The 12,286-nt window shown below is 47.4% G+C and overlaps 1 protein-coding gene across 2 annotated transcripts in view; it reads left to right on the top strand.

Annotated features, from left to right (window-relative positions):
- Nucleotides 1–12,286, top strand: part of SRF (serum response factor) — a 70,657-nt gene that overhangs the window by 37,654 nt on the left and 20,717 nt on the right. Inside the window, exons 3-4 of one of the 2 annotated variants that reach the window (XM_081904077.1) lie at nucleotides 7,466–7,727; nucleotides 8,195–8,377. In XM_081904077.1, the coding sequence (XP_081760203.1) occupies nucleotides 7,466–7,727; nucleotides 8,195–8,377 (445 nt within the window). The remainder of the gene's footprint in view (nucleotides 1–7,465; nucleotides 7,728–8,194; nucleotides 8,378–12,286) is intronic. The other variant, XM_081904078.1, reaches the window with a different exon arrangement.

Below are 12,286 nucleotides of genomic sequence, written 5' to 3' on the forward strand. Positions count from 1 at the left end.
ATGGGAACCGTAGTCCGAAACAGCTGGAGAGCCGCATTTGGGAAACCTTGGATCTGTTGTTGTAAAGCGGTTTTCCTGTGCCCCACATTATAACCTGCAGCTTCATACAGAGAAGTTGCAGCGTTCATGCAGCTTGTACTTGTATTTGGCATTTTTGATGTGCATTTTACAAAACGCTGATGTTTCTCTATTAAACCTCTGTGCATAAAATGGGCTCATTTTTGTTTATTCAATACATTTATATATTTCTTTTTCTCCATTGTTTTTAAGGGAGCGTAGAGTTCTCCATCCATTTTTTTTTTATTATGATTGTTACTTTATTAATTGCCTTCTTTTACACAGTTGTCTCAAGGCTATGTACAAAGAAAACCCTGGGGGTGAGTGGGGAGGAAACCCAGCAGTTAAATACTGTCGGTTCATTCAAAATCAAAACAATACAAAATGGACACTGGGGGTGGGGTGGGGAAAGGGTGAAGGGACATGATAGAGGTGTTTGGTGCAGAGAAAATGGAGAAAGAGGTTTTTCTCCCTCTCTTATAGTACAGTGGATGCTTGGGTTGCAAACGTGATCCATGCAGGATGCACGTTCGTAACCCGCAGTGTTCGCAACCCGCTTCTGCGCATGTGCAAAGCGCAATTTAGCGCTTCTGCGCCTGTGCAAGTGCCGAAACCAGGAAGTAACCCATTCTGGTACTTCCGGGTTTTGACAGTCCGCAACCTGAAAAGACACAACCTGAAGCGGCTGTAACCCGAGGTATGACTGTACCAGAACCTGGGGCCATCCAACAAAACTGGACAAGTAAAAGAAGATAACTCCTTCACAGAGTATGTGAAATTCCTTCCCACAAGATGTAGTGATGACCCACCAACCTTGGATGCCTTTAAAAGGGGTTTGGGGAAAAGAAGCTTCCATTTGAGTGTGAAAGGAGAGCGGGAGAAGAAACAACAAGAGATGGGTAGAAATATACATGGGGTGAGAAAGAGGGAAATACTGAGCCCTTGCCCACTCAGAGCCTCCAGATCAAAAATCTTTTGGACAGCTTCCTGGAGAAGGCTGTTGAATAGCTTATAGCCATGATGGCTGTGCTCTTGCCTCCACAGCTGGAGGCAGAAATGCTTCTGGCTACCGATTGCTAGGAACCACAAGAGAGGAGAATGCTGTTGCGTACTTGCCCTTTTTGTGGGTTTCCCACAGTGTGGTGTAGTGGTTAAGAGCGGTGGACTCGTAATCTGGTGAACCGGGTTCGCTTCCCCGCTCCTCCACCTGCAGCTGCTGGGTGACTTTGGGTTAGTCACACTTCTCTGAAGTCTCTCAGCCCCACTCACCTCACAGAGTGTTTGTTGTGGGGGAGGAAGGGAAAGGAGAATGTTAGCCGCTTGGAGACTCCTTAAAGGGTAGTGAAAGGTGGGATATCAAGTCCAAACTCCTCCTCCTCTTCTTCTGGTGAGAACAGGATGTTGGGCAAGATGGGTGATGGGCCTGATCCAGCACGATCTTCTTACGTTCTGTCCACTCACCCTTTTTTGCAGTCACTTCCACACATGCTCACACCCAACTTAACCCAGATTTTCTGTTTCTGCTATGTGCGTGTTTGTTTTGAGTTCAATGGAAAAGGTAGATCAGGATTAAATGGGAAAATAATACGAGACTGAATTTTGAGCATAACAACATGCGGCCACGTCTCAAAACTTCCTTGCATGAGCGGCAGCGAGTCCACAATAAGGTGCCATTTGAACATGCTCACAGTTGTTTTTTCAAGACCGTCTCTCTCCCCACCCCACATCATTTCTCCCCAGCACCCCACCCTGCCTGTCTCATCCAGAAACGTTAAAGTGAAAAAGTGAGAGGAGTTTGCGCAAAAGCAGGTTTCCAACCAAACACCATCGTAGCCAACTGACTTTGAATACAGTGCTTATGCATTGCATTTTTATGCCACCTTTTCTCCAAGTAGCTCTGGGTGATATACAGATTGCCCCCCTTCATTTAATCCCTGGAACAACCCTATAGTAAGCTGAGAGGCAGTGACTGGTCACCCAGTGAGCTTCACGGCCGAGTAGGGATTCAAACCCTTGTCTCCCAGGTCCTAGTCTGATGCTCTAAACCACTACACCACAGAGGTAAGATATCTGATGTATTTTGCACAAACGAGCAAGGTTTTCAGAGTTAATTAGTTAAAGGCCCTTTCGAGTAAAGCAGAAACAATGTCCTCATTTGCACCAAAATGCTAAGCTTAGCATCCCTGCAATCTTCCAGAAAGGAGATTGCAGCTCCCTTGCTCTTCCCCAGCCATTCTGCTGCAGTGCTGGGTGCACAGAACCAAATCCGTGGTTTAGCTCTCTCCCCAAATCACTGCCTGTAATTTACAGTTTGAGGTCTTTGTGGGAGAGCATCTTAATTCTATGATGTTGCCTACCCATACAACTTTAGCGTGCAAAGGAAGCACACCATCCCATTAAGAGTCTCGCGAAAGTCTTGCTTCAAACACCGGAATCCCTGACTTGTGTGTGTACATGTTTTCTTTTCCATGTTTGCCGCAGAAATGTTCTGCAAACAGTTGTACTGGCCCTAACACAGGTCATGTAGCTTAGCTGCCTTGCACCCCGGGGGGAAGAAAAGCATTCAGCACCCGCTCTTAACTGTGTAATGTGTCCAATAGCCCTTTAGTCATTATGCACCATGGATGGTTATCTTATTACCTCTGTAGCTCAGGGGCAGAGCATCAGAGACAGAAGGTCCCTTGATTAATCTCCCAGCATCTCCAGTAGGGCTGGGAGATGTTCTTGTCTACACTGACTGGTAGCTGCTTTCCAGGAACTCAAGACAATATTGAGCTAGGTGAACAACTGGCCTGACTCTGTGTAAGGAAGTTTCCAATATTCCTATGTTTTGCCAGGAGAGATGGATGGGGCAGGATGCGGATTTGCCTGAACTGGTGAGGCCAGTGATCTGATGTGATGGGTTATAGCAACTTTGCAGGTACTTGGTTGTCAAGAGGATGCTCCAGACATCATGTAAACATACCCATGGACAAGCATTAAAATAAAGCCTCTTCCAGCCTTGCAAATAAGCCTATAGAAAATAAATAAAGTTTGTTTGTTTGTTTGTTTGTTACTAGGCCACTTACACTCATTTGTTAGCAATATCTGCTCTTGAAAGTGAGTGACAGAGGGCAGACATACATTCATATCCCATCTTTCTTCTGTCTAGAAAACCCATGTGCTTCCCATGTGGTCTCCCATGCAGGCACAGACCAGGGCCAGACCTGCTTAGCTTTAGCAAAGTGGTAGCTTCATGTACCCTCAGACTATAACCACCATGTTTGTAAGCTTCCCTATCCTGTTGGTTGGAGATGGTGTCTGCCTGCATCGCCTGTGGCCCTCCAGATCTTGTTAGGGCTACAACCTCTCTGACCATTGGCCACAGGGGCTGGGGCTGGTGGGAGCTTGAGTCCCACAGCATCTGGGGAACCATAGATGCCCCACTGCTGCAGCACAAGTCGGCCACGGTGTCATCTGCCAAACCCATGAGAGGGCAGTCTTTGCATGATTGGCAGGTGACTCAGAGACCCATTCCCAGCCAATGGATTTAAAAGCTAGTGGTTAAGAGTGTTGGACTAAGACCAGGGAAAGCTGAATTCAAATCCTTCCAAATTTGAAGCATGGGAAGGCCTATTAAAAAAATTATAATTTGGCAGAAAATTCGGATTATTTGATAAGTATATGCATAATCTGGAATATTTAATGTGATTTGATTGGATTGTTAAAGTGGAAAATTAAAAAAAATCCCTGCTCGGTCTTGAAGCACACTTGGCAAGCTTGGGCCAGTGGCTCTTCCGGGCATAGCCTACCTCTCAGGGTTGTTGTGAAGATAAAAAGGGGGGTAAGCCATTGTACAGAGCCCCAGGCTCTTGGAAGGGTGGGCTTAAAAATATTGTAAATGCAACCATAGTTATTCAGAGAACTGATGCCGTGGGGTTGTTGCTCCCCCCTAGTTTTTGTAGATTTGATCTGTGAGAAAGTCAGGCCACTTGTTCATGTAGCCCCCACTTCACCCCCCCCCAATAAGCACAGTGTTAAGTGTGTTTGTGCAGAATAGCGACCTGCTCCTGCCCTTTTCCCATGGCAGGCAATTGCCCTCCCTCTTGTGGTGGGTGGCATTTTGGGGTGGGGGGGTGAGTAATAGCTCTCCCCCTTCTCTAGTGGAAAGGAGGTTGCAGCTGAGATAATGGAAAGTTAATTTGCCGGGCTATGTACCATTATCACATGCTCATCCTAATTCCATCTACACAGATCTCGGTGCCAGGACTGGAAAGGAATTGGGGGCTGGCGTCTGCTGGGCAGTCCTCCCCACCTCTTCTCTCCCCTCCCTCCTCCCCCCCCCTCCTTCTCCTCCACACTCCCTCCGTGCAGCAGGGAAGGGTGAACTGGATTGGCTGCCTCTGTCCAAAATGGGCTGCCTTTCCTTTTTTAGATGTTAGTCGAGCTGTGAATTCCTTGATTTTGGCAGAGTGTCAGGTCAGGAGCCTGGAGGAGCACATGGGAGCGCCAGACCCACCAATCTGCATGGGGTGGGCAGAGCACAGACATCACACAAAACCCATTAACCCTTTCCCGGGTGTGGAAGGTACAGGCATGCCGACCCACAGGGACCAAGAGCAGATCACTCCCAAGGGTTAGCTTCCACCATTCCAATTACGCAGTCTTTAAAGGTCAAGAACTTTATATACGTATTTCTCTCTCTCTCTCTCTTAAATTAAAAACAAACAAACCCAGTTCCCGGCATTCTGTCACATTTTAGCATGACCAAAAATCCAAGCCAGAATGTGGACGCAAGAAGGCTAAGGTTCTCAATGGCTAGAGTCTCCCAGGGAGTAGTAAGATCTCGCGTATCACCGAATGTTTGTCGTTTGCTCAGATGTGGAACAGTGAGATGCAGTGATTCTCCCTACACGCTGCTGCTATTCCGCTGATACGGGAGTCAAACAGATTTTACTTTGGCTAAGCATGTTTTCTTGGGAGTAGGAGCACTGTTTTGTGGCATAAGATTGCAACATGCTTTGAAAGATGGAAAATCAGGCAATCAGCATCTGCAGCCATGTAAATACCCGTTGGCTGGCTGCCCCTCAAATATAATACAGTGGTACCTCAGGTTACATACGCTTCAGGTTACATACACTTCAGGTTACAGACTCCGCTAACCCAGAAATATTACCTCGGGTTAAGAACTTTGCTTCAGGATGAGAACAGAAATCGTGCTCCGGCGGCAGCAGGAGGCCCTATTAGCTAAAGTGGTGCTTCAGGTTAAGAACAGTTTCAGGTTAAGAACAGACCTCCAGAACGAATTAAGTACTTAACCCGAGGTACCACTGTATGTTCTTAAAAATAAAAGGAAAGCGAGGATGCTCTGAGGTACCAGCCCAGGTGCTGACCCTCTTGTTGTTCCACTGACACTTTTCTTTCGCAAAAACCAGAGTCGAGCGTTAACATGGGTGAGCCTCCACAAGTTCAGCTCCACTTTAAAATAGCGGTAGAGGACCTTTTGTTTACAGAAGGTCCCAGGTACAATCCTTTAGCATCTACAGACTGGGAACTTCTCCCATCTGAAACTCTAGAGAGCAAGTGCCAGTCAGTCCTGAGCTCGATGGACCAGTCGTCTGACTCACTTTTCCTACGTTCCTATGTAAGAACCAGGATTTGGCCTAGTGCCCGGAACCAAGTTGTGTTTTGAGCCTGGCAGTGTTCCCATAGGGCTGGCGCTTTGACAGGAAAGGCCCGGCTCCTGGCGGTAGGTAAATATGTATCACCATCAGACGTGTCTGTCTCCCTGCCGTGAGGAGCTTACAATTGCAGGTGGGTGGGGAGCTTAACACGGAGTGGGGACACAACAGGAAAAGAACGGAAGTGCAGCCAATGGCAAACAGGAAAACGATATTTGGTGGTTTCTCTTGCGTGTGCTTACGCTTCCAGGATTTGAAGGGAGTAAGAAAGGTGGTGTGCTGACTGCTCTGGGAGGCAATTTCAAGCATCTGGGACAGCAGGGAAGAAGGACTAGAGTTCTCTCAGGTGTTAAGAGGCTGAAGGAGCGAAATTCAGAAGCAGTGGGGTATTGGAAATTGTAAAGAGGGGTCAACTCTGTAGAGGGCTAATAAACTTGGGCTGGAAGCGGATACTGTTGGGGGTTGAAGAGGGAGAAGCATGTAATTGGAACTGTGAGGGATTTTGGCAGCAGATGAGCGCTAGACTGATAACAGGACCAAGGCGAGAGGACGGCTGGCGTTGAGAAGGGCTGCAGTAGTTTCAACGAGTGATGGCCAGGGCATGGACCAGACCTTTTGTCAAAGGGAAGGAGAGAAGGGGCTGCATTTTTGCAGTGCTGTGATGGGAGAAGCGGCACGATGGTGGTTGCAGGTCGACTGGGGGAAGCAAAGGAATAGGTGTGTGCCAAAGATAAAGAAAGGCCATTTAAATAAACATTCACATTACAGTGGTACCTCGGGTTACATACGCTTCAGGTTACAGACTCCGCTAACCCAGAAATAGTGCTTCAGGTTAAGAACTTTGCTTCAGGATGAGGACAGAAATCGTGCTCTGGCGGCGTGGCAGCAGCAGGAGGCCCCATTAGTTTAAGTGGTGCTTCAGGTTAAGAACAGATTCAGGTTAAGTACGGACCTCCGGAACGAATTAAGTACTTAACCTTAAGTACTTAACCTGAGGTACCACTGTATCGGCATCAAAAAATGTTTAGAAGATAGTGAAATAGGATGGTGTATTCACTTTTATTTTTATCTTTTTAGGTTTGATGTTATGTTATTAATAACTTTTTCTGTTGAGAGATAGCAAAGTGGGTGAAAATAGAAACAAACCAGAAACGCAAGTTGGGGAAGTCTTGGAGGAGAGGTAGGGAGGAATGTATAGTAAATGTTAAGAACTTGAAAATAAATGAAAAAGAAAAATGATTTTTTTTTTTAAAAAAAGATAAAGGCCTTTTCAACAGGATGGCTGATAACATTATCGATGACCACGCTTATGTAGAGAGGAGGGCTTGGTAGAAAAATGAGAAGTTTGATCTCAGTTTGGTGTCCACTGGACATTTCTGTCTCAGTGGATCCAATTTTTGGACTTTGTGCTGGTGTGTGTGTGTGTCAGAGAGAGATTCATCACTTAGCAGAAGTATTCAACTGGCCTCTTCCTTGGCTGCAGATTTCTGGCTCATGTCGCAGATCAAAACAAACACCCCACATCCTTCCCTCCTTCCTTCCAGCAGCCCAAAGGTGGCTCCACGTAAATTAGAACAGAGCTGAATGTTTCGACGAAAACATTCAGCCCTGGGGGCTGTTCTCTGCCACGTTTGGCACTGGGCAGTTTGTACGGCTGGAGCAGCAGGGTTCACAGGGAGGTTGGTTGGGGCCATTCTGATTTTTCTGGGTCGTGCCCGTTCTGAACGTGAGTTGCCCTTCTCTTGCAGGACTCGCTGAAGCCTGCCTTCACCGTCACCAACCTGCCCGGGACGACGTCGACCATCCAGACGGCGCCCACCACCTCCACCTCCATGCAGGTCAGCAGCGGCCCCTCGTTCCCCATCACCAACTACCTATCGCCAGTCTCTGCCAGTGTCAGCCCCAACACGGTAACCAGTGCCAACGGGACGGTGCTGAAAACCACTGGAACCAGTGCAGTGGCCTCCGGAGGGCTAATGCAGATACCCACCGGCTTCACCCTCATGTCAGGTCAGTTTCCCTTTTGCCGACTGAGGCACTTTGCTGCTTTTTCCCTGTGGAACCTTCCGTTTTTTATCCTCAACCTCCCTCTTTTGCTCCGGAGAGGCTGGAATAGGAATGCTGGCGCTGTGCTCTCTCGAATGTGATTGGTTCAGAAGGGAAAGTGTGGCTTTGAGGCCTAGCTGTGAGGTGAAGCCTGGAAGCCTGTGAAATTCTGTGGCTGCAAATTCGCCACCCCGTGGCTCCTTTTCCTCTTTTTTGTGTGTGGCACACCTTGTTGTGAGAATTGTAGGGTTCGGAGCTGGGATGTGGAGCCTTCCCTCCTCTTCCTCCCGACAAGGGCCTGTGATAACAGATAATAATAACCGGGAGGAAACTCAGCCTAAGCTAAAAATTAAAATTTAAATTTAAAAAAGCAAGCCGGCCCATGATTTTTTTAAAAGAAGGCTTTATTTTTTTCTCCCTCCTTCCGGCAGGTGCTCCACTCCCTCCCGGGACCCCTACCATTCCTCTCACTCAGTTGCAGCCGCACTCCCTTGCCCTCTGCAGCCAGCAGGGCCAGGCGGCCGCTGCAGCCACACCTGGACAGGTGCAGCAGGCACAGCAGACAGTCTTCCGATTTCCAGCCTCCGCCGGAGGGCAGTTTGTTTCTCTGACAGGTCAGCAGCGCTCACTTCTCCCCTTGCTTGTGGGAGGTGGGTGGAGGGTGCACGCTTTCAGGGAAGCCTCTCCTCCCACGCCTCAAAAAATATATGTCCAGCGGGAAGCCCACCCAAAAGCAGGATTATGAAGGCAACGGCCTCCTTGATGCAGCTGTTCCCCCCTAGTGGCTGGTGGTATTCAGAGGTGTGGTACCTCTGATCTTGGCAGGGTAGCACATAGCTACCGTGACTGGGCGCCATCGATAGTCTTACCCACCACAAATTTGCTAGTCCCCTTTAAAAGCCGTCCAAGTTGGCAGCCATCTCTGAATCTTATGGCAGGCAATTCTAGAACTGGAGCTATTTGCCACAGGAAGTGCTTCCTTTTTCTGTCCCAAACCACCCAGCATTCAGCTTCTTTGGTTGTTGCTGTTCTTATTTTTATTACAGTTTATTAATTGCCTTCTGAGCCAATGTTCTCAAGGCTCCAATGTTCTCAAAGCTAATTCAAACTGTTTGGACACAAAAGTCAGGTTGTGTGTAGGAGGCCCTGTTTCAAAGGTACCCATCGTGTCCTCCTCTGGACATTATTTGGACTACAAATCCTATTGGCCCCAGCTAGCGTGGCCAATAATCAGGGATGATGGGAGTTGTAGTCCAGCAAAGATCAGGGGCACCTCGCTAGCTGTGCCTTCCCTGTTTGAATGTGGGCACTCTGCTTCCGCTAGTATGATTATCAGGAAAGCAAAGCTAATGGGGGAGCGTGTGTGCTTGCCTGACGTGTTGGTTCCCCACTTCATGTATGAAATCTCCTGCCTCCTGAAGCATGGTTATCTCTTGGTATGTTGTCAAAGCTTCCCCTTTTAGGGGCATGTAGAGCTCACTGCCACTGCTGTGGTGGTACATACTCTGCTTTGCACTGCTTCATTATGCAGTTGATTAGTGGCAGGGTGGCGCAAGGCGGGAGGTGTCTCCATGGCAACACGGGAGGAGGTAGACAATACCAGTGGAGGGAGGGGCTTCTGGCCCCGCTGACCTTGGCTGTGATTGGTGAAATGGAAAATGGTGAATACTTACTTAGCGGGGAAGAGGACCTGTTGCAGTTGCTGTGATGGAAAGTAGCATCTTCATTGGAAGTTTGGACCCTGCAAATTGTCTGGGGGAAGATGGGGAGCCGGGGGGCCGCCTTGCTGGAATCGTGCTGGAACTCATTTGGACGTCCTTGAGGCCAGTGCAGCTGTAGGAATAATAAACAGCACTTCAGTCTTGATGTAACAAGCCATTAGCAGTAAAACTGTTGTAATGCTCTCAGGCTGGCCAGCTCTTGTCTTATCCTCACAAAGGGCTTGGGTTCCTTAAAAGCATAAAATCATATGCTGGAATTCTGCTGCAGAACATCCAACTTTCCTCGAGCAAGTTTGCTGGGTTAGTGATGAGGAGTACGCATATATGTGGTGGGGGAAGGTTTAAGGACGTATTAAAAGGACCTTTCAGATCACTTTGCATGAACAATATGCTGAGCAGTGTATTGAGATTTGAAGATGGCTATCACATCTACTTTCAGTCTCCTCTTTTCCAGGCTAAACATTTCCAGCTCCTTCAAACACTCCTCATAAGCCTTGCTTGGGATGATTCCAACTAAAGTGTTCCATCAGTGCAAGGATTCCTGCTTCCGCAACAAAACTCCTCCCCACCCCACCATGAGCAGCCAGCACCCTACCCAAATTGCGCTTGTTGTAAACAAAATCTCCCCTTATTCCCTTATGGGGTACACAAGAGCCCATATAGAGTCCTTTGTAGGTTCTCCATCAGTAGGAGAAAATAACAGAGGCCAACCAGAGAATATTGAGATGCAAAGCAGCTAGTAAGCCTGATCTTTATTAAACTTTTGCAACAGGGTGCTCCCCCCACATGCAGGAGAGAGGACGAGGACCCAGAACAAAGGTGTGCCCGGGCTTATATGGACATTTTAAATTGCCCACCCTGGAGTCCAAGACCAGCCCCCAGATACATTATACCTACATCACAGAAAAGGCGGTCTACAACAGAAATCTGAGTGCCTTGTTTTTACCCTGTCTGCCAGGTTACATGTTAATGGTCACTTGACTGGATTACCTGGGGAGTCTGGCCATCATTTTCTAATGATAATACTTAATTCCTGAGCCAGGTCACAGGCTCATGCTATTCACACCTTAAATGTGTCCTTAAGACAGGATTTGTGAGGACAGAGACAATGGGGAGGCACATTTCCTTCTACGTTGTAGAGCAGGGGTAGGCAACCTAAGGCCTGGGGGCTGGATGCGGCTCAATCGCCTTCTCAACCCAGCCCACAGACGGTCCGGGAATCAGCGTGTTTTTACATTAATAATAATAATAATAATAATAATAATAATAATAATAATAATACCTTTATTATCATTGTACAACCTGTAGAATGTGTCCTTTTATTTAAAATGCACCTCTGGCTTATTGGTGGGGCTTGTCTGGTGTTTTTACATGAGTAGAATGTGAGCTTTTATTTAAAATGCATCTCTGGGTTATTTGTGGGGCATAGGAATCTGTTCACCCCCCCAAAAAAAATATAGTCCGGCCCCCCACATGGTCTGAGGGACAGTGGACCGGCCCATGGCTGAAAAACGTTGCTGACCTCTGTTGTAGAGAAATATTTGAGGTGACTGAAAGAGTCAAAATGGCTTTAGGACTTTTCCTATGGGTGTCAGACATGTGGTTTATATACAGTATATATATATATATATATATATATGTATGTGCTTGCTTAGTACATTTAAGAACATTTATTATACATATAAGACCTTAAAATTTTTATTACACCCTAGAAGGTTGGATGAATCCCCAGAATCATAGAATTGGAAAGGGAATCCAGGGATCATCTATTCCAACCTCCTGCAATGCAGGAATCTCAGCTAAAGCATCCATGTCTTATTGCCATCCAACCTCTGTTTAAAAACCAAGGAAGGAGAGTCCACAACCTCCTGAGGGAGACCATTCCACTGCTGAACAGCTCTTACTGTCAGAAAGTTCTTTCTGATGTTTAGTTGGAATCTGTTTCTTGTGACTTGAAGCCAACAGCATATTTGGGGGGGGGGGGTGTTGTGGGGCTGAGAGGTGGGGAAAGTACTGTTGCACAAGCAGACATCTTTCTGCTGATGGAACCTGTCACTAATCATCACCTTGGATAAAACCCTCTGTGTTGTGTGTGTGTTTAATAGCTCACTAAAGCAGCTGGGATTTTAGGAAACATTTAGAAATCTCTGGTGATATTTAACATAAGGATCCAGGCACCTCTTTTTTCTGGAGCATCCCGGGAACCTGCGACAGGCCTGACCGCAACTGCAGACAGGTGGAAGAATTATTTCCTGAGCTGTTGTGTGTATCTGCTGTCCTCCCTGTTAGTAGAGAAAGGTCTGTCCTTGTCAGTGCTATTTTTCTAGAAAAATAGATGCTGGAGCTCACCACAATCGCCTCTGTTGTTCTTTAATAATGGCACATACCTGAGAGGTGCTGGAAATGAGTTCCTGCGAGTTCCTGCTGCAAAAAAAAAACAGCCCTGGTTTTTGTTATGTGGGTGTTTTCAATCTGTATGGCTGTTTTAAAATGCATGAAAGTAATAAAGGTAAAGGGACCCCTGACCATTAGGTGCAGTCGTGGTCGATTCTGGGGTTGCGGCGCTCATCTCGCTTTCCTGGCCGAGGGAGCTGGCATACAGTTTCCTGGTCATGTGGCCAGCATGACTAAGCCGCTTCTGGCGAACCAGAGCAGTGCACGGAAACACCGTTTACCTTCCTGCCGGAGCGGTACCTATTTATTTACTTCACTTTGATGTGCTTTTGAACTGCTAGGTTGGCAGGTGCTGGGACCAAGCAACAGGAGCTCACCCCGTCGCGGGGATTTGAACCGCCAACTTTC

The sequence above is a fragment of the Podarcis melisellensis genome, assembly GCF_964234715.1.
Source record: "Podarcis melisellensis genome assembly, chromosome: 3".
In the NCBI taxonomy this organism is placed as follows: domain Eukaryota; kingdom Metazoa; phylum Chordata; class Lepidosauria; order Squamata; family Lacertidae; genus Podarcis; species Podarcis melisellensis.